This window comes from Bombus pascuorum, chromosome 13 (assembly GCF_905332965.1).
Source record: "Bombus pascuorum chromosome 13, iyBomPasc1.1, whole genome shotgun sequence".
Lineage (NCBI taxonomy): Eukaryota > Metazoa > Arthropoda > Insecta > Hymenoptera > Apidae > Bombus > Bombus pascuorum.
This window is the reverse complement of record NC_083500.1, coordinates 348482-374969: the sequence shown is the minus strand read 5'-3', so window position 1 is coordinate 374969 and position 26488 is coordinate 348482. Positions and strand designations below refer to the sequence as shown.

Genomic DNA, 26488 nt, shown 5'->3' with positions numbered 1-26488 from the left:
TAAAAGGTAGTAATCTCAATCTATTACGAATAGTAATGCGTGAGCGATTTGAAATTGTACATTAGCACGAACAAAATCGACATTATTTCGCCAGAAAATGAAGTCAACATATTTCAATCGTTTTAGATAATTGTTAATAAGTATACTATATACTATATATACTAGTATATACTACATATCAGTGTGAAAGTTATTCGAACTTCAAATTGGTCGCAGAACTTTTTAAAAGCTTTATTTAAGTCGTCATCTAGATTAATTCGTTTTCAAACTTGTTCGACTTCCTAAACGATTACATCGTCATCAAACAAGTGCTAGTAATATACGGACTCGATAATAATTATTTTGTACCAAACGAAAGTCGAGCCAAACAGCGTTAAACACGCGCTTTCATTTCTTATTGATATTTTTTTAAGTTATCCGTATCGCCTATAGAAAATTTGTGATAAAAAAAAATCAGCGAGCTAAATGGTTTATCTTCGGTTTGACCCACGCCAGTGGCGTAAAACGCTTTTAATGGTTCGATAATCGAATATTTGTCATCAGTTTTTCATCGAACATGTGAAGAACTGCAGCTCCAGATTTACGAGCACGAGTTGCATAAATAAGAAATATGGTTTTGTATAATTTATACGACGATCCTCTGCACGATGTCGATTAATAAAGATTTGTTGCGACTTTGTTGCTCGTATTTCCTTTTGAACAAATTGCTTACAGAAATGGTATTAGGAACAGAACGTACTTAGTCGCATGGAAAATAGCTTATTGTCAAAATTACTTCACTTCGCCGATATACCGATGTACGTTGTATAATTTTATACAACGTACAACCTATACGCCTATCGTATCTCTCGACCAAAAGAAAGAAATATCGTCGAATCAGCGTTGAAATTTCGGTATTCGGTCTGATCGAAGATTCGATTGTAACGAAAGTTACATCGATATTGATATCGAGGTAAAAGATCGATACTGAGAAAAATTAACGACAACCAAGCGTGGCTATTGTGGACGAACCAACAAAAGATTCAAAACTAACGGTGCAAATGTTCCTATCCTCGTCGCCGTCGATCCATAACCAAGAAATTCCCGCGCTTTTACGCTCGGGTGGATATTACTGAAAAGAAAAAAGTTAATAAAAAAGTGAAAAAATTAAAAAATGAGATATGATTCCAGTCTATATAATCACGATAGAAACGTTGAACGTGGAAATCTGGTATAGAGAATGGTCGGTGGTGGAGGACGATGGGAAAACGAAGATGGATCCCAGCGACGCAGAAGGGAATCGGCAAACGGAAACTGGAAGAACGATGGAACTGTGAAAATTACGATTTCGCGGGCGAAAGTGCGGGCCTGCCGACGTATTGATTGTCGGTCGGTGGAGAGAGTCAGCGCGCCTGTGCTCCAACGTTTCACGCAAAGACCACGAGAGAAAGGGAGAGAGAACAAGAGAGGAAGCGCACCAGTAACGAAGAGAGGAAGCAGCGAGGGCGCACGGAGGGCACACGGAGGGCGGAGAAACATCGACAGCGGTAGAGAGGGTATAGAAGAGGGAGAAACACCCTCGCCCCCGTGGTCCTGCTGCCACCGTGTCGGTTTCCAGTCCAGTCTTCCCCTAGGCACTCGACAGGCCGGTACCTGTTTCTCGAAGCGACACGCGCTCTGTCTGTCGTTCTCGCAGCACACTCGTCAAACACACGACATTCATACATACATACATACATACATACATGCACACACACGCATATTCTTGGATACGCAGATACAAGCCATACACTTGTGGACACGGTTCTTCTGCACGTATGAGTCTACACACGTATAAAACAGTTCGCCACGACGCACGATGTATCTGTATATATGATACATAAAGATATACTCATACGGAGAGAAAAATATACATACATAATATAAGGAGAGGAGGCGTATGCGGGCGCACACGTAGGAAACACCAACCGCTCAGAGGCACCCACATGTCTACTCACACTGTGTACACGCGTACGCGAGAGACCGTGCCGCACACACGCAACGAGTGGTCATCGTCTTCATCTTTGTCGTTTTTGTCGTCATCGTCATCGTCGGCTTCGTTTTCAACTTGTTCGTCATCGTCGTCATCGCCGTTCTCGTCGCTTCTCTACTCCTCCGTTGTCGCTTCGTCCCTCTATATCACACGGCACAGTTACAGAAGGAAACGAACAAAACCAGGCGTGACATCGTAAAAGAAACGAGGAATAACTCACACACGATCGGCTGACGAAGAATTGCGTGGCAAACAGAGATTATGGCCCGTGAAGGGAGTTAAACATCGTGCCGGTTTCCTTCCTGCAGAAAAGATTCGCTGCTTCGGGAAATATCAATCGAGACTCGGCAACCTACGATCTTGCGTGCGAAACCGTTGTTTAGGGATTCGATAAATAGAGGTTCGAGATTATTTGAAATGTCATCATAGCCGACGGAAGTCAAGGATATTCGACCACTGGTGTCTGACATCATTTCTGAGAAACGAAGAATTCCGTTGGTTATTGTGATCGGTGGGAAATCGATCGGACGAAACTTGGACGACTCGCGATATCGTCATCGACATGATCGTTTCATTTTGAATCATAAGAGAAAAAGAACGAGGCCTAACCAGTGCCCTTCCATTATCATGTGAAAATCTGGTAACCGGTTCACGCAAATCACTGACATCGTGCTATCTAGTGGACGGCAAACTGTTAACACGCAAGAGAAGTTACCGGTAGAAAGTTAGTCTGCTGCGTATTGTGGATCATGAACACCGTTTGAAGGGCGACAACAAACTTTAAAAGTGGGGTTCATTGTACCACTCTTCGTCGGAGACAAGTCCTGAGCCTGTGGCAGTAGCCTAAAAACAGTGATCTTCCTGCAGATATACATATATATATATATATATATACATAAACGTCTATTTTTGTTCTTCGGTTCGAAAGCCGAGCCCATTTTTTCCGGAACTGGTCATAGTAGCGAAGCAAAGAGATAAATAGTAAAAATTATCGTAATTCTAACGAAGAAGCAGAGAACACACTTGTTAACGAACGACATCACCTGCACCGAGAGAGATTAAATATTTCTATATATAGAAATCTATATATGAATATACATACATATATATATCTGTATATCCATCTATATATATATATATGTATATATGCATATATATAAATGGAAAGCATACATATCTTAACGATGTTGATGATTCATAGTATATTTTGATCATATCGAGAGTAAGATAGAAACAAAGAGTGTGAGTGAGAAAAAGACAGAGAGAAAGAAATTAGCGTGAGAGCGACCAGACAAATCGACAGGAATAATAATAAAAAGAGTTCGTAATATATGTAGAAAGATAAAAGTAGATATTAAATCGTAAATAATAAAACAAGGGAAAGAAAGGAGACGAAGATCGAATCGTTCGAGCCTGATCGTCATTTATAATTGCCTACATGCCTGCCGCATTCTATCGACGTGACAGAAGCATGTACGACTGTGACATGATTCCTGATCGTCAGGTATGTTTTACGATAATCCAGTACTTTGCTTTTAATCTGCCGCATCGAAATTTCCATCGTTTCGTGACACGTCGAACAAAAATCGAGTTGTATCGGCGAAGTTTAAGTGGAAATCGTGATAAATCGATAAACATGTTTTCAAAAAATATGTCGCAAAGATTGAAACGAAATTTGAAAGAATCGATAAAGTTTCGAATGCTTCCCAATCGTTTTTGAAAAATAAAAATAGTTACGAGCAATTTTAAGATAAAAGACAAATACATCCGAATACCACACGAGCAAGTGATATTTCTTTTTCAAATGATTTCATTTTATACCTGAAAGAAAACATTTTTTCTCTTATGAACACAATTACTAGAAGCATACATCTTTCATTAACTGTGATCAAAAAATTTTGTATAGCATATAATCGAGTAGTACTCTAAAGATTGGAGATTACATTAACGAAACAAGTAACGGTATTTTTACTGTCCTTTATGATTTCCACCAATAAAAAGAATCGCAGAAAGGTCATCTTAAATCTCTGTAATTAATTCGCGAAGGTTATACGATTATTATCATTGCATCTATATCAAACGGTCGCGACACAAAGCGGATCTTTGCGCGAATCCGAGTGCGATGTTTCTTTGTCAACTTAAACTAATATTTTATTTAATAGTTTGAAAATAAATAATCTTCCTATTGTTCTTTCCGCAACATAGTTAAGTTAAAATATTTTTCGTATGAATTTGAAATCAGCGATAAGTCCAGTAACGATAACGTTCATTTTAGAATGAAAATGGCGATGATTGATCTAAAAATATAATTCCCTTAAGCGTTTACACAAGAGTGAGAAAACAAGCTAGAATGGTAGAACAGCTTTGAAACCATCGGTTAGGTAAAATTTTCTCGATAAATTCTTGCTGAATCTTCGATACAGTCCACGAGTAAACTGAATTATTACATCTGATCATGATTATCGTAACATGCGATAATAAATGAAACGGTTTTGCAAGCAAGAGAAATTCTTTCAATTCGATTATTATGTAGTTTTATAGGTCTTGTTTCTTTATCAAAAATTTGACATGAAATAAAGGATTAAGACTAGAGGATTACGAGTTCAATTATTGATATATTCCCCTTCAGCCCTGTCATTTAGGAAGCAATTTTTCTAAATTAACTAAAATCTCAATAACTTGGAGCTCGATTAAAATTTGTTAATCAACATTCCCCTACCGCGATTTCAAAAACCATGTTCTTAATTAATATTTTCGCAAATGCTCTTGCTTTGGGTCTTCGGTTTCTATTATTCTTTTAGCCTCCTAGCCTTATTGAAGTTTGAATAGAAGAATTTATCGTAAATTAAATACAAATTGAGAAAATAGGCAACTACAAAATAGTATGGTATAAAATGGTATGGCTAATAATAGCAATAGGTAACGATACTTTGTTGAAAATAGATAATAAAAAACAACAAAATTTACGAAGCGATCTATGTAATATATTATATTATACGTAAGTCATACTGATTTTTTAAAATTTTGTGATATTTTCAATTTCGTGAGACTTTCATTCACATTCTATTAGAAATTTCGTATTTTAGCGGAAATCTGTTAGACGTATCATAAAGAATATAAAGTATGCAATGCATCACTTTGTCAGTAAACGTGTATCGAATAAAAAGACCGAAAGAAAAAAGTAGAAATAAACGAGATTAAGAAAGTGGCAAAGAACAGATCTAGAAAGTTAGAAAGATGAAACGATGGCCCTGCTTCTGCAAAATAACGACGTCTCTAAGCTATCTTTTGATTGGTGTAACACCCTAAGAATTTGAAATCGAAGTGTACGAAATAGGTGCTTGTCTAATTCTACCGATCTTGGTGACGGAATATCTTGTTTCAGAGGAAAGTTCAGTTTCCGAGCAGTTTCGTCGTAATTTCCGTCCAATTTTGGTTCTTAATCTCCATCTCTAATCTAGAACTATTAATCCTTTTTCACTTAGAATTGTGGTCAATATTATCGCGTTTCGCATCTAAGACAACTCTGTCTTTGAGGATATTATAGTATCTACCGCGATAAAAGATTTATTTAGTTCTAATTTCAATTTGTGACACAGCTAACATTTTGAATTTCAACAAGGGACGAGATGTACGTGAAATGAACATGATTTGATAGTGATCACGAGATCACGTTAAAAAAGATATCTGTGATCATCGATGTGAGTAGAAAATCCAATCAACTATTATCAATGATAACAATGATTTTTTCGTATTTCTCTCCGAGCTTAAGATAATTTATACCGATGGAAAAGTACATTTTGTTTCAAATTGCTACAAAATGGAGAATTAAGAAATTCTTGATAATTATGCTAATTGATCTACCATTGATTGTATCGTGAAACTTCATATCGTGAGAATAATGGTAAAAATTCGATTAAATATATCTTTAAGTACTATTCACAACACTGTTCTCATAAATTCGTCGGCCGCTGTCTGGATTCGGCCAACCCTCGAAATCTCTCACTTTTAGGGAGAATCCCCAACGGAGGAAACCGTTCTTTCTCCGCTATTCTGTGTCTTTTCTCTGCTATTCTGTGTCGTTTTTCCTTGAGAAAAGGCAACTAAGCTGGTGTGGCAAAGTCATCTCGGTGAAGCGAATTTCGTACCAAGTCTACCATTAAACCCTACTTATTACTTTCTCTCGGGGACATAGCAAACAGATATTTTTCATATCGAGAAAAATTATTAGGTTCTATGTCCAACATGTTCTAATGCTCGATCTTTGTTGTTGTCATTTTATTTCGAGAACAACGGAGAATGAAACCATATTCTATACAATTTCCAAGTGGTTAAACACGATATAATTTGAAATATTTATTCTTCTTTTATATGTACAATTTATTACTTTTATCGAGTAAAAAATTTACGTGTTGCGTGCAAAATCAAATCAAGTTTCTCACGATACTTTATTATTCAGAACACCTAAGGCTAGCTAATATTTGAATTATTGAATTATTAAGTTTAAATATTCTCTTCTCATGTATCAATAAAGTATAAATTTAAATAAAGAACAGAATTATCTAGTGATATCGTAAAGAATCTTTACTTAGAAATAACGAGACAGGATAAAAGGAATTCTACCTTATTCTAACTTATTTTCATAAGTTTTAAGTTTTATGAGTTTTATTTTTATAAGTTTATTTTTATTTTATATTTTTATAAGACTGTACTATTTATTTTGTTTATTTATTTATTTTTTTATTATAACTATTTCTTTTCGGCTTAGGATGCCTTCCGACTTGCACCGTATTTGTAATACATTCACATTCTAAACTCTTATCTTATTAACACTAGAACTACCGATAATTAACACGAAGCTATTTCTACCAAAGCCAGTCAAAATGACTGGCCTTTAAAAAATACATAATAATAGAATATTTTTATATTTATTGATTTATTACTTTCTTACAGAAGCAATTCCATCTTATGTAGTACATTTTTGGTATTATTAATCCATCTGGGACCATGATCCCTAAACGAGAGTCGACACATTTATAAAATTGTAGAACCAGTCATTTTAATTGCTGTGGTATTTCTAGTGTTAGCATCTAGCGATCTAGCGATAAATCCGGAATTTTCCTGATAACTGATATCATCATATCAAAAGATACGCAGTAAAAATTTTCAAAACGTGTGGGAAGTTGTACAAAAAGAGGAAACTGGTTAATTGGGGTTCGATAAATAGATTGCAGGACCCTTGTACACTTTGACAAGTACCAGTCATTGTGACTGGTATTAGTATAAATAGCCTTGACACAAAATTATTTTGAGTTTGAATACATAAAAAACAAAATAAAATTCATTAGATTATTCTTTTAGTTATCCTTGCGAAAGTCATTACATCATTGCGAAAAAGAAAAAAATACAACGTGAAGTAGGAATTTTAAAATAAAATTGTAAAACCAGTCAATCTGACTGATGTGGTAGTTCTAGTGTTAATTACTTACCTGAATATATTTTATCTCTATTTTACGTCCGAAAAATTAACGGTAATCTAGAGAGTAAATATTACACGATAGGAAACGTAGAAGAATATTATTTAAAAGAATGTAAATAATAGAGAGTATTACTCGTAGGGAAATATCCGTTTAACCCGTTATCGTTTCTTTATAGTCTATGAAGCATGGTCGTTACTCTTAAGTAACAATACTTATATTGAACGTTTTATAATTGTTACATCTAGACGATATAATTACATAAATGTTCTATATCCTATATTTTCAAAGTGACAATTACTTAACGAGGTAGTTAGTTTCTAAATAGTTCATTACGAAGTTCTAATTATCCATTTTCGTTGAAGTATTTAAATTAGAAATTGACGTCAATTGACTGTTTGTATGATGTTTCAAGATATAAGCAATAAATAATCTCTCTTCCGATAAGTTGAGCATAAAGTTTTTTCGATCTAAAGTTATTCTTATACACGTCTGAAAAGAAATCTGATCGCTTTAAAAATATTCCACCAATCCTCACGACAATTTCTGTATTTCTTTTTAAATCTAGATAGAACGATAAAAGTAGCGTTGTGTTATATATTCAAAATTAATTTGGAAGTAATCCTATTTTATTAAAAAATATAGAGATGTTTTTCTACATAACAATATTGAAAATGTCCTCGCTGATATCAGCTTTTGTTAGAAAACAATTCAGATACTGTCACGAACAAAGAATCAAAGTATCTCTGATCATCGATCCATAAATTCCTAACATTTCTACGATATTAACGTATAAATTTGATAATTCAACCCTTTCGAATGAACTGTCACATATTAATGATCACATCGTTTTACAATACGATTTCATCGAATCGTCAGAGGCATCGATTTCAGCGAGGTACAGGTCGTTATAGCGACGGCGAATCGTTTTCCGTGGCATATCTATGGAATCACTTGGAATCCAATCATGGATAAACGGATTACGTTAACCCTGCAGGCTGTATCTTTGTTTACATAGCAGTATCGTGAACCGGAGCATCATGCAAAATTGTCATCTTCGTGACAAGCCAGGTTTCTCTTCACAAGAACATCGACGAATACGTTAGTACACCTAGAATAAGGAGAGCCCAAATTTCTAGAGAATTTTAATTAACAGATAATCTTGTTTCCAGGGATTTTCAGAATATTAATTCGTATGTACATCATGTATGGTTAAATTATTCGTCTTTTATATAATATATATAATATATATTATATGTGTGTGTGTATGTTTTATATATAATATATATATAAATGTAAACGTTTAGCTTGCACTGTTTCTTCTCCCCGGTGTGCTTATAATATATACAATTAGTACACGCTTTCACGTACTTAATGACGAATTTTCGCATTTCGGTGAACCAGTAATTTCGCTTTATGCGCTCCAACGTCTTCTCTGCGCTCAGCTGACCCGCGTCGTGATGGTAGAGGCGACATATCTGAAAACGCGCGTTCTTCAGCACCACAAATGCCTTTCCTTTATTGGATAATCGTCTGTATACCTTGCCGTCTTTCAAGGTAATACTCCTCGAAGTATCGTCTTGTTTTAGGGTTCCGATCATTCGTTCCCAGGATCTTTCTGACGTGTGCCAGTTGCTCGTCCTACAACTGAACCGCCGTTTTCCAATCGGCCTCCGTGATATCCACGTACGCAAAATCCAATATCAGTAGCGGGTTTTTACTGAGGGCATCCACATGGGCCATTCTCGTTCCGGCGCGGTATTCGATATCGAAGGTAAATTCTTGTACGTCCAACCACCAACGTTTGACCCTGGGTAATAAATTTTTCTTTGAGTACGTCGTCCTCAAAGCATTGCAGTCCGCGACCACCTTGAAAGTAAGGCCGAGTAGGTAAACTCCGAAGTACCGTAACGCTAATACTACCGCCATCGTTTCCAACTTGTAAAAGTGGTAGTGCGCTGGTCCGCCGTGATCTGTTTGCTGACGTACGCAACGACGGTCATCCCTCCATCCTCTTGCTTCTGCATAAGCATTGCTTTTACATCTAAGGAGCTCGTATTCGTAGGTAGTTCCGTTGACCGTTTCGGGTCGAAAATCATCGTGGTCAGCATTCTCTTCGCTTCACGGAAATCCTGTTTCTGCCTTTCCCCCCAACACCACGTAACATCCTTCCTGGTCAGTCACGTAATCAACTCCACGATCCTTGCGAAATTCCGAATGAATTTCCTGAAAAAAACTCGCAAGTCTCAACAATTGTCGCACTTCCTTGATGGTTGCCAGCACCTTCATCTGCAGTACAGTTTCGACCTTCCATTGTCCCGGCTGCACTCCCTTTTCGCTAATTTCTCAACTGAGGTACTCGATCTTCGTCTTAAAGAAAGAGCATTTTTCCAAGTTGAGGGTGAGTCCGTGCGTTCTTAATGTCTACAATAGTTGCCGCAACCACTCCATTCCCTTGTCCACCGTACGCGATGGGATAATGACGTCGTCTAGGTATAGGAAAACGATGCTATTCTTGTTCATAAGCCGTTAGAACGTGGCAGGGACGTTCGTTAGTCCGAAATGGATTCGCAAAAGCTCATAGTGCTCCTCTGGCGTTACGAATGCCGTCTTTGTAATGAAGTTTTCCGCCATCGAAACTTGATAGTATCCGGATGTCAAATTCAGGCCCGCGAAATATTTAGGACCCCCGAACTTGTCGATCTGGTCATCGATCGATCTGACATTTAGGTTTCGATAATCGACGCATATCCGGTAATTGCACGTATTTTTCTTCACTAAGATAATCGGATTTGCATACAGCGAGTCCGACTCCCGAATGATTCTATTGTCCAACAATTTCTTAATCATTTCGCGTTGGTCCTTCTTTCCGGCTCTGTGAGGCAACACAGACGATAAACGACCGGCGCGTCCGTTATGCGCTTTATTTCGAGCACTGTTTCGTCTATTTTTCATAAGTCGCGCAGTGACGACAACGTGCAACAACGAAACTCGTCGATCAACGCAATGCATTTTCGATGCGCTCCTTTCTCAATCTCACCAAATTACAACTTGAATTTCGCAATTGATCACATCGCCGATATCCCTCCCCATCGCGATTTTCTTGCGCTCTAACATAGGACTCTCGTTAAATATCAAGCGGTTTCCACGTTCGATCATGACTACATGATCTTGTAATCTGAAGTCCTGTCTGATGATAATGAGATGCCGTGTGTATTCGTCAGGAACTACGAACGAGTCCACGTCGGTCTTCACGTTTTGGATCGCAATCATCACGCGAGCCACCTTGTTCGCCACCACCGTTTTTCGCGCAAACATTCGAGGCAGTGCATCCACGATAACCCTCGTCGCAACACCTAACTACCTGGCTACTGACGAGTACATCACGGTGTTGCACGCATTACTCATGTCAACGAGGCTATTTACTCGATTCCCATTGACACTTATGCTAATCTTATATAAATTTAGCACCGGTTTTATACGGTCGAAAGTATTACTTGCTTGTTAGTATCACCCTCCTTTTCGGATTTGTGGCACCGCCTCGCGATGTGTTCCATCTCTGCGCACCGCTGTGACACCTAGCATTGGTCGTCAGTAGACGCCCCTTTCCTCTTTTCCTGGTCGTTGCCGTTCGTTTCGTCTCCTTCCGACGGTCCCCGTCGATGGCCGTCGGACGCGGCCTTGATTCTGTCGACATGATCGACACTGAACGACCCCGCGTTACCCGCCCTCGCGACGGCATGTCACCAAGGGTGCTCATAAGCGCGTATAACGCGTTAGGGTCATAATGCTTTGCCGAGCTCACGGTGCGAGCAACAACGTCGTCCGGTATACCGCCGATCATCATATTCACCTGATATTTATCAGGTATGTCGATATTTAACTTTCGCAATTTGCATAGCTTCTGGAAACAATAATCTCCTAAGTTCTGCTCAAGCTGTGCTTCATACGATGCTGCCTCTTTCAAACAAACGGCACCGTCTTCAAGAACTGGGCCACCAGCAGTACTTTCGTTTGCGTATAGGTGATGATGATATTGGCGGATGTCATACCACTTCCTGGCATGACAGTCGCGTGGCAATCAACCGTATTACCGACAAGTTGTCCAAACCATATCGCTTGGCAAGTTCATCCACATGCCAGACCCATTGTTCAATCACCACGACTTCGTTTTTCATGGAGACGAATACGGGGATTAACGATTCGTCGCCAGGTCGGGTATGCGTCGGCGTGCGCGCTCGCGAGTGTGAGCGGTGGTTCAGATGCACGAACAGTTGCTCTAGGCGTTCCAATCGACCGTCCTTGTCCGAGGTCCTACGACACCCATGCGGCGAGCGTGAACGCGACCGCGCGGACGATCAAGAGCGCGGCTGCGAACGCGCAGACGATAGAGAACGCGGACGGGAACGAAGGATCTCCAACAATCGCACCAGCCGTGCCAACCGCGCTCCTCGGTCCTCATTTTCCACGTTTTCCGCATTCCCGCGTCGTACCGACGAGACGTCCGGGAAAGAATCATGTTCCTCGAGCTCGCAACCGACTCACCGCGAAATACCGATTCGCTCATTTCTTCCTTTTCTATTCCCTCTTCTCTATTTTTTCCTTTTTCGCACTCCGCACTACACGCGATCGCTGTGAAATGTTTCACACTATAGCACGTAAGCGAATCCCACTTCTGATATGTAAGAAAAACTAAAAGCGAATTCACGGTAGTCCCGCTTACAGCACGTTCTGTAAGCTCGGAAAATAATGAACTTGCGTGATTTTGCTTTTACGTTCGTCCGTGGTGACGATTGTACAAAGAATGGTCGAGTACCCTCGGCCTTACAGCCGCGCGAAAGGCCAGAGCCCGCTAACTTGTGTTCTAACGAGAGAGAGGGCATACTTTCGACACCCTCACGTGGTTTCGCTATCTCTTCGTACAACCCAGGCAATCGCAATCGTAAGACGTCGGAACCGCTGGGCCACACACCATGCGGATGAGGGCTTAATTTATAGCGCTCTTAAGTGTTGACGCCCACTTTTCCTATAGCCGAAGATGATGAAAGACAGTTTGTCAGCCCGGGCGCTCGAACTTCGAATTTTCTTACATAGTATATGTATATATAAGTCTAATATGTAACCAAAGCCACTTCTCATACAAATCGATTTTATCAAGATTCAATGTAAATGTGAACAATATTTTCATTACAGTCGGGCACTGTTCTTTGTAACAATTCATTTGTTACAAGGAAGGTGTTATGGATAAATTTAAAACTATAGTCTCCGATTTTAATTATGCTGCAACTTAATTTATGAACGTACGATTTTTTTGCGATTGAGATGTCGGTCTCGTAATCATCAATTATTATTATTATATATGGAGCTTGGAGTATTATTATTATACTTGAATCATTTCATCCACCCTCGACAAAAAGGTATATTCTTTTCCGTTTACTTTTTTGTCCCCTTGATATAGATAATCAAAAGGACAATACAAAACTCCTTGTGATATACTAACTACTCGTTCACTTTAAACGAGAAGGAATGATATGCCTAACTCTGCGAGGGTGGAATTAGTTGGTGGGGTCCAGTTAGCCAGAAATAGAGCGTAGTTTGAGATAGTTTCGTTGTTTCTCAATTTCGTTCTTCCCTCGAACGTTACCTTTAGATTTTTAACAAAAAGAGCAAAGGACAGTGTACTGGATAGGCATCGAAAATTAGAAGCATGACAGGAGCAAATTGACTGGATAATTCATTTCCATCGATTCCCTAAACTCTCGTTTCACAGCAATGAAATAGACTGGCACTGGTAGAGCGGCGTCTAGTTAACTCCTGGTCATCCGTCGTTTATCTAAGTGAAACTGACGTAGTGCTTTTTCATTTGAGCAATTTAATGGATTACATCGAATCTCCCATCACGATTCTGTTTGTTTTCATGATGGCGGGAAAATTGGATGAAATCGGCATCGTGCTCAGCTATTTCCAAGGAAAATCTTCGCGTGCCATTTCGACGAAACTAAAATTTACATTGTAGAATAAAAGCAAGAGACCAAGCGAGCTGCTGTTATTAGGTTGGTGCCTGTAAAATGTTTCTTCGAGTAAAACTAACGCTAAAAATTAGAGCTAAAATATACACCGTCATTTATAATTCGGTACTTAATCCTTAATTATCCGAAACTTCTCGCGTTTTTACTTACAGTCTCCGTAATTTTTCTACTTTTTCTCTATACCTTTTTCAATCTCATGAAATTAGCTTGAATCCTTCCGTGACTAAAATTTGCTAAATAAGCATTGTTACTGTTTCTCCGAGATTTTTTGACTCAAACTATACTACCATTTCTTCAACGTTTCTTCTTTTTACGATATATTTTCAACAAAAACGCCAAAGAAAAGTTATACGCCATACAGTTATAAAATATAACGCCTGAAAAGTTGTATACAATTGCGAAAATTTTTATTTAGCTTACTGTATTTTAGTAAAAATATAAAAGTATAAATAAATATTTTAACTTTCGCGATGGAACACTACACGAAATTTCAAATATAATCGTCGCTTATCATATAAGATTAGTAAACAAGAGAAAAAGACTTAAATAAAACAGGTGAAAATAAAATCAGGGTTCCAACCAGAATTGTATCTTCATCCTAATTAAGATTCAAGCGAATGAAACAATTTATACCGGATGTTCAAACTCTAATAAGCTGCCGTTCGCTGTTTCGTTATTTCGCTAATAAAACGCCGACAAGATAAATAATGCAAAAAACAACGTTAGCGAAAGGAAAGAATGTCTTGAAACCATGTCGTACGAATGGCTAAACCGCGATTGAGTAGAAAATGGCGAAATGAGGAAGCACTTTGACGGATGGCGTGAACGATGTAAAAGCACAGCTCATGCATCTTTTATAAGGGTAGACGTAGAAACCAAGGGGTTGTCGTGAGTAATCGCATGATACGTCCAAGAAGGGAGCAAAGGGGGAAAATCAAGAGGAAATGTCGAAGGTTAGATCATGCACACGCCGATGGCCACTCGTTCTAAGAGGCTATATCCTCTTAATTAACTCTACATCCGAATACGTTTTATTTCTACGTCGTTACCATCCTTTCCGACAATAACTATCGATCTTCGTTTTCTATTTAGCTGTTGCATTGTTTTAAAATATTTAGCATATTTGGCAAATTTAATTTATTGAGGCGAAAGGATCGGTGAAAGCATGAATTGAATATGCCAGGTACAAGTACACGATCAAACTTTGGTATCGTGTATACGTTGCGAATTAATTTTCTACAATATATATTGTATACGAAAACGTAACATAAGAAAAATCAAACGATCGCACGCATGAAAAAAAAGGCGCGTATCGCAACGAGCAGCAAGTCGTTAAAAAGTTCAGTGATTCCCATAGCGAAAAGAAGAAATGTATTGACAAAATAAATATCGTAATATCAGATTGTTTACGAACATGTGACCTCTCACTTTGAGAGACTCTGCAACCCTGATTAACGCCAAATTGAATATTTACGATCTTTTTCAGCTAACCGTCACGACAAGGTTCGTCTTTGCACGATAAATTACAGCGGTTTCACAGATCCACTGCAGGTGGTATCGTTCTGAACAACCATGTTCTCCCTGACTTCCGTTTCCTCCGCATCTCGTTGCAACCAGTTTGATTAATCGCATCCTCGAAATTTCCCATATAAATTTCTCTATTTCATTATAATTTATCGTTTCTATTTTTTTGCGGAATTTAACAGAAAGATCAATTTTCCATTGGATTCATTTATATTATAAAAATCAATTCATATTTTATATAATATATTAACATTAGAAACAATAGCTTTCTTTTTATGGTAACTATTTCTTGTTATATTACAAGTATATTCCTTCTATAGGTCGAAAACTACACGTAATATGAAACGTCCTGATTACTGAATAGAGAAACATGTTTTTTCAAGCATCTTGAGCTAATAAAAAATATGAAATACAAAAATATAAAAAGAGCCAATGCGGCAAATTAAAAAAGTAGTACCTAGCATGGAACACAAGAAATTTGTAAAGAAATATTTTTCATTTTTTAAACGTATATTACATCAATTTTCTTTGTCTTCTACACATTGAACACGAAAATGAATGCGCAATCTCTTCGTGATTCTAATGAAAACAGCGAATACATTTGATTCATTTCTCGCTATTATTGTCTTGTTCTTAATTTTCGCCACAAAATAAATATCACCAAATATTAACATCATCATCAGTAACCGCGTCATTAACATGTTCGATATTATAACGTGTTCTATATTAACTACCTTAATACGAAATACGAAAATTCACGAGGACGTCAGAGAAACGCGTCAAAATCGAGGCGTTAATTGGGAAGTCTTGGAAATTTATTCGTAAAAGGAATTCACGGGCTGAGAAAACTTGGTTAATTCGTGAACTTAACTTTTTAGATAGAAAAATGAACTGAGTAGCGTCGGAGAACTGATTAAAACGTGCGACTCGCGACGTCATGCTTCACATAATTTGTGGAACCCTTTTCGTGATTTCAGCATACAGGAAGATTTAATGGTAATTCGAGCTATTATGGGAATCATCATGTATACGACAAACCTATTATTAATAACGTCGGCAAACTAACTGATAAATGGTTTGCGCTAATTTTGTACATTCGGGAATCGCAAGATCACGATGTAAAATATTCGCCATAGAGGTTTTCATAAATACCGTGTATTATCGCACACCCAACATCAAATAATATTTTATTATATAATTTTTTATAATATTTTTATATAAAATTCGGGATGCGATCAATGCTATCTAATTGACTCGTGAAATTTGTTTATACGATATTAATAGGAAATAGAATTTATTTTATAACCAGTCCCGTTGCAAATGATCTAAGCGCATTAAAGTTATAACAGCTTAAGAATATCGTTCTTTACTAATCGTTTTATTCCTAAATTTCTAATATCTTCTCTGCATATAACACCTGCTCGAGGTATTAATTCCATTAATTTCATCGCGGGAGCCATGAGATCGATAGCTAAGAACCACCCAAGATTTCTAATAAACAAATTACATGGGGTTTGCATAATTCCATGTATGCAATGTATTCCATGTATGGCCTACTTATATCGAACTAATAAATTACGAAGCTCCTTCCCAACGCGACCGTGCGAGCTTACGGTGGAAAATTTTCATCGTGATGTTAAGTTAGATGGTGTCAGAGATTTAAAGTATTTTTAAATAGTAATTCCGACCAGGAACCGACGTTATTTTTGTGATATTAATGCGTTCAAGAACGCGATATACTAAATTCTGGAGAATTCTCCGGTCGATTTTATTTTCCGACGTATAAGCCGTATATTCGTCAATTTTTAGTTTTTAATTTTCTCTAGAATTTTCTACCCGAATTCAGAGTGATCGGATCTTAAATTATGACAAATTTTCAACTGTAATAGAGATATACGCTAATGCTTACGATTAGAAGTATGCAATCCTCGTATAGTTTTACCCGAACCTAATTTAATTTAATATATTATAGAAAATTACGGATAAAAGAATATGCGATAATCGCATCATTTATTAATTAATTAATTCGTCTATTATTCGAAAGATACTTATTTTTCGATCCACGTACCTGTTCATATCTCTTTTTCCCATTTTGGATTTAAAAATTTCGGATTTTTGTTTTCTACGGCATTGCATATAAAGTGATGACAATCGAACTTCGTGAAATACCTGCATATTTAGCGGAAGGGTTGAAGGGTTGGTGAGTGCCTCGAGACTGCATACTATCAAGAGTAAAAAGTCATGTGTCATGTCATAACAGAGATGTCCTTTATCCTTTCTATGGAAACTACACGGCAGCAATTGCGGGAATAAACGCGATCCTAGGGAAAAACACGAACCAGAGAGGCTGTCTCACTGATTCGCAGTTGAAATTTCAGTCAACAGTCGTCATTGTTTGGCCAGTCTCTCATTTTGTCCCCGCGGCGATATTAAAATCTTCCGCGTGCTCGACAGTTTTGGGAGGTATAAGTTCTGGTTTGAAACGAAAAAAAAACGCAGTCGACCACAATGAACACGTTGAGAGGAAACGAGCTGTGCACATCGTCGCACATCGTCACTTTGCACCTGTCTCGACACAGGACATTTAACAATGCTCCAAAGTACAGATCCACGAATACGAATCGTGAACCGAACGCCGCGTATGTACGTATGTATATAGATTGTAGATACGTGGGCAGAGATCGCATCGGTATTTGTTATTCGGTGTTGGTATTTGTACTCTTGCCTACATCAATGTGTACGCGCAAGTACGTATATGCGATCATTCGATTGTGCGCATTCACTTCGCGAAACAATACCCCCGAGTTCAGTTCATCCCTTTCCCGATATCCCTTGCTCCCCCTTTTTCTCCCTGTCAATTTCTCTTTCATTTCTTCCATCGGTGCTGCTTCTGCCTCCCTGACCCTTTGCCTGGCATCCAGATGCTCTACAGTCTTCGCCTGATTCACTATTTTCCTTTTCTTAGTCTTTTTATCTCTTTACATAGGCGTTTAATTGTTTTTCTCTCAACTGTTCGTAAATCTCTACAATTATTCCGACTCTGGCCTAGTTTTCGTTTTCTCCCTTCTCACACTTTATTTCTTTAGATACACTTCTTTAGCCTACCACGTAGTTTCCTCGTTCGCCTCCTTTCTTTTTATCCTTGTGCTCTTCTTCTTCCTGCCCTCGATTTATCTCCGAGCTGAGCTTCCTTCGATCTGGAAACTGGCTCCGTTCTCTATACCCTTACAGTTTTTCCTAACGTTTGTCTACTTGTCTCCGATTGTGGAGTTGGCGAAATCGTTTAAAGAGGACTGGTCGGCTAAAATACATTGTCTAATTGTGTAGAAACTGAGATATATACAGTGAGAATCCAGTGAAGCCTAGAGCTATAGGCTGGCTAACGGGGTTACTCTCGTGCAGCTTTTCTGAATACAGACAAAGTTCGGCATTTACGTGGAGGATACGAAGGCGAGGAAAGAAAAATCTCTGTCTGGTCGTTAGCCAGCAGACAATACAATCCGAGCATGGATGCTTTCCATTCTAAACATACAATGGTTGAATTAACCTGCTTATCGCAGAGATACTTGGTTTTCGGAGTGTCACACACCACGATGCAAGATTGGAGCTAGCTCGAATCTTGGTTAATAACGAGGTTCTACCGCTCGTACTCGTGTACCTTCAGTTATTTCGCGTCGTGTCATGACTTTTCGAGATCGATGACATTCGGTAGAAGTACGTAAATTGTATTGCTTTGTAAAGTACATCTATATGTATACGAGTGTACACACATGTATGTATCTGTTTAATATTTAAAATTTAAGCGAAAGACAAGGCAACGGTTAGTAATTGAGGAAAAGACACGGGACAAAATGTTGCGCGACCTTTTTTAATTACGATTAATCTTTCGATGGGCACAAATCGAGTAAAACGTGCTTGATACGATGTGTATCGATGCGGTAATTTTTATGTACCAAGAATAGTATTTTTATCTAAATAAAAAGGCATCGGATATACATTATTATTAGCTTTTCAAAACTCGTAAATCGTATCTGATGAAGTTGTTCAAAATATTTTTTCTCACATTGCGTTCCTGCGAGTTTTATTTATTTATACAAAGTTCAAGTAACACCAAATATCCACGAGTTTTTCCTCGTAGACACTTTTTCGTACCGGCGAAACGTTATAAGGTATACCAATATAATAAAATGATCAATAAATCATTCTTGGTGCGGAATTAACTAGAAACTTCGTTCGTTTCTATGAAATATATCGGTCTCTGTGTATGATGCATGAATCTATATATTATATTCGTGGAAATTCAACCAATTTACCGGAGTTAATCTGCATGACCAGCTGCTTTTTAAATGGCTGTTTCATTCACGACTAAAATGGTAACCTGGAATTCAGCCAGGCAAATGTATACTCTAATTTTATTCTCGTTAACAGGAGGAGTCCGTTGAGCATAATTTCTTAGGAAAATATCGTTTGAATTGCAAAAATTCAATAGTCGTTTTATCATCTATGCAGCAATGCGAACATTCTATTGTGTTCCAAAGAAATGTTTTCTCTACGGGATATTATATTTTTTCATTTGTTTAAACAAAGTTACTTCTCTGATACCTCTTATCTTTGATTGTAATTTTTTTCAAGATACATATCGTAGTAGATCCCGAACGTAGTAATTAAGAAACATAACAGTGTCGCAAAATCGATCTCGTTGCATATGCGTTTAACTTTATAAGAGTAACTTCAGAGTTTGTAAAAGTGGCGATATCCTTAAAACATTGCTTGTCCGATGTTACCAATCCATTTTTCTTCGTTTTCCAGATTTCCACGTTAGTGTCGCACAGAGAACGTCCGCTATGTTCGGACAGAAGTCTCCGTGCTGTTGCCAGAGTCGGACAAGCTGTGAATCTGGCAGTAGAGAGATTCGTCACTGTTGGCGAAACCATCGCGGATGGAAATCCAGAGATCAGGGAGGACATGTACCAGGCGTGCAAGAGAGCAAGAGATGCTGGTAAGTTATTGTCTGCTAACTGTCTATAAACCATTATTGACTATACTTGATTTGCCGTTATATGCGTATAATGAATGAGTCGAGACTAGAGAAATCACGTTGCAGGCGTTATTTCTTCAGATTTCAACTTTTATCGAACATAATTCATAGTAAAAAATTGTTAATTTCCATTTCTGTACGTTAACGTACCGGAAATACATATATGCAGGAAATTACTTCTTTCGTCCATTAACATTAGGTTAAAGGCCATGTACTTATATATAAGATTTTCAAGCAACAAACAAAAGTTCGTATTTGTCGCGTTAGTAGCCGGTCATCGAGAGATCGTCGCTGAAACTTTTTAAGCAAATAAAGGTGTCCTAAAAAATTCTGCGAAGATTTTAAAGCCGCTTGAAGGTGTAAAGACGTTTGTCACGAGTTGTCGCTTCTAAAAGTTGAAAGGATATCTCTCAGCAGGCATTCAAGCTCGTGCTGACGTTCAGTGAAACCTAGTCATTGTTACTTTCAACAAGTTTTACTCCAGCTTGACTTCGGTCTACTTTGCTCTCTTGACAGTTTGCGACATTGTCGCATCGGTAGTCACCAGTAGTTCTATTCGTTTGGAAATAAAATCTCTGATAATACCTTACTTGTCTACGAAACTCACGATAACGCAGCGTTATATCGTAGTTCCTTTATTTGTAGTATACTTCGTACGATCCAACGCGATGCGACATCAGTCGATGAGATGCAAAATTTCGAAAATGTTAAATGTATCGATGTACAGAGCGGGACGAAGTAAAAGAAAGTGGTTGGGAACTTGGAAATATTATAATCACCGAATATCAGATGTTACGATACGCTCTGATATCGTGAAATTGCCTGTTCGACTTAAATATCGACGCATATATTAAATCTCCTGTAAAAAATAGAGACATAGGTACGTATAAGGATAAAGGTTTTTAAGTTGTGGCATGTACTATTGTATAAATATTTTTGTACTATTTACTCTCGTGAAAGTTTATTCGATACATTTCATCTTTACAAGTGAAACAATTAATATTTTATTTCGGAGACCTTGAGAATCTAATGTCCTGGAAGAAAAAGGAAATGGAGGCGTAAGCTAAATGGAATTTTCATTGAAATTAAAAATGGCTGTTCTATGTAGGCGAGTAACGGGTAATAGGTGAAAAACAATGAAAACCAGAAAATTTAATATTTATTCGACTGCTGAAAAGCTGTCAACGAGCATAGGCGAGAACGGTAGGATAATGCAAGGGGAACGCATTTATCATTGTCACGTCTTGTTAAAACTTATGCATAATATTTACGAACATTGTTAGATTACACGTGCCTGTAATCGCTATACTCATAATCACTAAGAGTTTTAAGTATCGATGATGCGTAAATAATATTTAATTTGCGATGTTATTCGTGTTCGATATATACTTGCATATCTTCCATGTTGAAACATTGCGTCTGTTTTTCTTTTCTCGTCCTTCGTCTTCTCCCGCTCGTTTTTTCGAATCGCAATATAACGTACAAAAAAACGCCTCTGACTGAAAACTGTGAACATCATCGCTGAAAGAACATAAATGCAAACTCGCGTATGCAACTTTACGGAAAGCACCGATAAGAGTACTACAAGGAGAAAAAGTCGCGATATCCTGTTCCGCTCAAGGCAAAACAATTCTCGAGAAAGTACTTGGTAACATATCTGTTCTGTATTGATTCATTGCGCTAAAACATACAAGATCGAAGAATTAAGCGATATATCTGATAGCTACGACATAACTAACCAAAATCTTTCTCTGATTTTTTCACATTAATTTCGAGTTTTGTAGAATTCATTCGTAAATGTTCTCCGATTTTACTAGAACAAACGAATGGTCTGGTAAAATCTTCAAAGAGAAATGGAGATGTATTTCGATGGAAAAAAGATGAAAATGTTTCAAAAATTCGCTATCGAAAGTACAGTCGTAAACAGCACGATGTAAAATTCAAATAAAATATAATGCACTCACCATTTCATGAAACCACGGGAGGATGGAAAACATTTCCCACGTTGAATGTTTTCCCGTGTAACATCGAACAAAGTCATTAAACAATCATATTTTTGCATTTTGAATAATGGTGTTCAATACGCCATATACATAATTCGAGCATAAATCAAGGAACATATTTTCATAACGTGAGATCTCCTTCGTGCCTTTTTCCAGGATGTATGCCAAAAAATATCTCGAATGTATAAAGCATATGACCCATATTCCTTAGTCCTTGAAAGATTTTTCGCTATCCCAAGTGAAGCCTTGAGCAACGTCTTCTCTGGATGAAAAACAACCAGAAAAATATCGCCACGAGTTTCTTTAATTTTACAATCTGTATACTACGTGTTACGAATCAATAACAAATTCTGCAGCTACCGACGTAGTATGTAGATACGCTCTGATCGTTTCACAAAATACGAAAATACTCTAAAATTGGAAACGTAAAATCAAGAATTATTGGAATTGGAAGATCATCTTAAAAATGTTAAAATTTACGAAGGTCAAAGGAAAAACGCTAGTCTCTGCTAAAATCAGGCATAAACTTGATTACAAATCAAATCTTAGTTTTACGAACGATATCGCGGAAATGATTCACCACGGTGTGGCGCGAGGATGCGGCATGACACGCAATGTATCTAAATAAATCTTCATGTGCTGGCTCGATTTCACATTTCATCTTCTTAATCCATTCATAAATGTCGAACATCTCTCTGTTAAAAAATTCGATATATTCTATTGTTCCACTACTACTACTATTATATTTTAATATAAGGATCTAAATATTTCACGAACAATTTAATACGAATGAATATAATTTCCGAACCGAATATTTTAATTAAATTAATTCGAATCGATAAACGAAGTACATCAAATGCGTCGTTATTTTTGGTAAAATAACACCATCGAGCTTAATTTTATTTGGAACATCCGATAAATGCCATGACATATCGTTCGAAGCAAACGTTCACTAAATTATATAATCTTATCGAATATTTGGGACGAGAATACGCTCAAATGTTTTTCACATGACGCGACGCGAACTCTAAAACGAGTTAACTGAAAATCATATCAATTTCAAATACGCGGTTATTTATCGAACAAACCGAATAGCTCCGGTGCTAGTTACGTACTTGGAATTACATATTATTCTATTTTCAGATAATTTGTTAAATTGGTGAATAAATTCAGAGAAAATTCGATTGATTCGTCCCATTGGAAAATACACATTGATAAAGCCCATAATGGTAATTAGACCATGATTAATAGCTAATTGGGACTCTAATAGGAACGGCGGCGAGTCTGGACGTAGATCTACAGGAAATTGCGGCGATTTCGTCCGCAAGAACGATTGCGTCCGTGGTGAACGATAATTTACGATACACAGACTCGAAAATTCACTGGATGAATCCAGCTGGCCACGGCGACCGCCTCCTACAGATACAAAGTGTATTTACGAGCGACATTGCACGCCGGGTGAAATAACTTTTATACGGAACCAACTAAATTTCCTGTAGCCCAGTCAGTTTAAATCGCTAGCAAAACGAAATAATCGTCGATAAATTCAAAAGTAGCGTTCATGTCTCTCCTTTCTTTTCCGATCTACCATATAAATTTCATACTTGCACGTAATTCCTTATTTGTATAATGAAAATCTCGATTTTTAAATGCTAAACGTACGACGATGAAGCGAAATGTTTATTTTCTATTTTCTCGAACGAAAACATCCCTGCAATCGATAGATTTTTGTTCTGTGGATTTTCCCTGTATAATATGAAATCTGAAAGTGTCTTCATGGAGGTCTTGTTTGCGCGATTAATTTTGCTTCTTTTTCACAAGAATCAGTAGGATACAGAGCTTCCAAGAGACAAAGAAGCTACGAAAATCTTCTTTAAAATTTTGTACGGAACAAATATTTGCATGTTGCTCGCGCTTGTTACGCTCATCTAGCCACTGAAAAATTCAGATCTAGCGTGAAACAATAGGCAGATGGTATCAAGAAAACGAGTTACGCGAGAAAATGTAGTACGAGGTCGAAAGTCGAGAGGTAGACGATGTTAGATGAAAGGACAAAGGGCGAGGAGTTAAAGTAGAGGAGTAAAAAAACAAAGATGCTAAAAAGTTTGAAGATGGTAGAGCCTGGACGGAAGATTTAAACAACTCGTTTAACCTTTACCCTTCTTTCATTCGACTTTATTCAATCAATCAAGCAATAAATATTTCATCAATTAATATTTCGCCAATTTAACGAGTATCTTATGAAGATGGAACGATACCAAACTCGTACCTTGGATTTTGTTTCAAAAAGTAAAAAGAAAAGCTCGTATTCGTCTCCAAGCTGCGTAATATATCAATTTCGCAGAAAGCTTCGCACTATATACGAGGTTTCTCAAATTTTTAGATCGTGCTCTACAACCTACAATACAAGTCCGCAAAGTACGTGTTTCAGACGGATTAACTATATATATAAAAGAAAAGAAGAGGTAGAAGAAGAATTTTCTCGTTGAACCGTTTGGAATTGAATTGCAGTGTCTACGGCCGGAGAAAGAACGTATAAGCGAGCGTCAAGACAGTTTAACCTCCAATTGCAGTCTTTGCCATGGAACAGAGCTGTATCAAATGCTTCATAGTCTTGGAGTGCTTTACGGACAAAGATGAGCCGGAAAGAGCGGAAAGCAAGTAAGGCAGAGCCAGCAACACGGCTGGAGAAAGTGGCGAAATGCCAAGCGATATATCGTCGTGAACAGCGTCGTTTTTTCGAATAAAGCCATCTTATAATATCTTCTTGATATTCTTGTTAAAGAGGAAGGAATAGGCAGGCGATCGCCTTTGCCATCCAACTCCTTTCCTTGACCACCTAGCATTTTAGCGTCGTTGTTTCTATAGGTAGATTCATCGATAAATTACGCTCAGAATTAATATCACTGGCTTTGGTTTATGTCTTATTTTCTTTTCGTTTTGAACTTTAGATGATGATTTTTAGCGACTTCTTCTAGGCTAATTTAGTGGATTTGTTTGCACGAATGGCGCGTAACGAATTGCGAAACCAAAAGGATTACTCTTCATTCGGCTTAGTAGTAAGTAAGTACGTGCGATACCAAATTCTTGGTTTGTTAACGTCTTCGTTCTATTCCTTAAAATATAATAAGTTTACTCTATATCGTACAAGTCAAGGTTTAACCAAAAAGGAATCGAAAATCGTAGCACATACAAATTTGGAAGTTCCAATTTTGCTTTTCTCTCGAAGGAAGCGGTTGCTGTGTCTTCGTCCAGTAATAACTGCATCGATCAACGATGAACGGTAACTTCTTCCACAGTCTGTGTACTCTTACGATAGACGGCACTCTGCTATTTTTATCCCGTCTACCTTTTAAGATCGGGTCAAGTCAACGTGCAAAACATTTATTAACCCCTGAGTATTTTCTAACTAATAACCAGGCCGGGAGCATCGTTTCCCCAGACATCGATATAACCAGACTTAAGTCTTTCCAAAACATTTCCTTTTCCAGCATCTGTTTAATTCTACTCGATCGTTATTTTTTGAGATATCTTTTCAAAACGATTTTAACTGAAACTGATCGCAAAAATTCTAACGAACCCAACATTTTAAACACACTTACGAAAGACAGGGATTTATTCGACTCGACTCGATCATTAAATCCCTCGATTCTTAAGTTGAGCTTTGCTGAATTTCCACTTATAGCTCTCGGCAAGCGTGATGGAGTATTTTCATCGCAATACTTGGACGAGCGTGAACTTTAAAGCGGTTATTTTTTATAAGGTTATACTAAACGCTTAAAGCTGCGTTTGCGTAACATCGCAAAAAATGAACCTGTACTAAATCGTTTTTAATTAAATCATACGTCTATAAATCTTAGCCCGCTCGCTTTCTCTCTCTAAATTTTGTTTCGAATATATCAACGATTTAAAATCACGAGCGTGTTTATCGTTGACTCGTAGAAATAACAAAATGCTTAATCGTAAACATGAAAACAAAGCTTTGGATAGAAAAAAGTAAATTAAAACTTACAACGAGATTTATTCCATTCGCTATTTTGTTCTACGAGTAATTGTTCTACGTTCAGAAATTGCCTTCTTGCTTTAGATTACAATTATTTTAGACGATGTAACATTTCTATTGTCGAACGAGGAAAATAAATTCGAGAATAGACGCAACGTGAACACAGTTGCATATTTTCAGCTACGTTCGATTCATTTCGTATGCAAGACGAATCTTCAATGGAGCTTGAATAATTTAATATCTGTGCCATGCGTCACGTACACTATTGGCAGTGCATTTCATATTGCAACATATGTGATGTATATTCCCAAAGGATTAATCAAGAAGCCGGAAGGAACGTTAGAGTATTTCACTCGATATTCCATGTAAGTATACATATATGTACATTTGATAGATCTGTGGC

At 37.5% G+C, this 26488-nt stretch overlaps 2 protein-coding genes across 5 annotated transcripts in view; one reads left to right on the top strand and one right to left on the bottom strand.

The window, feature by feature from the left end:
• Window positions 1-14113, bottom strand: part of LOC132913104 (aurora kinase C-like) — a 316494-nt gene extending 302381 nt beyond the window's left edge. The window contains exon 1 of the mRNA XM_060971079.1: window positions 14104-14113. The gene's annotated coding sequence lies outside the window, so the exon portion shown is untranslated. The remainder of the gene's footprint in view (window positions 1-14103) is intronic.
• LOC132913092 (alpha-catulin) overlaps window positions 1-26488 on the top strand; it is a 68441-nt gene that overhangs the window by 14638 nt on the left and 27315 nt on the right. For 3 of the 4 annotated variants that reach the window (XM_060971061.1, XM_060971058.1, XM_060971060.1), the window contains one exon: window positions 19851-20040. In XM_060971061.1, coding sequence (XP_060827044.1) covers window positions 19851-20040 — 190 coding nt within the window. Of the gene's footprint in view, window positions 1-1755; window positions 3516-19850; window positions 20041-26488 lie in introns of those variants that run through there. The other variant, XM_060971059.1, reaches the window with a different exon arrangement.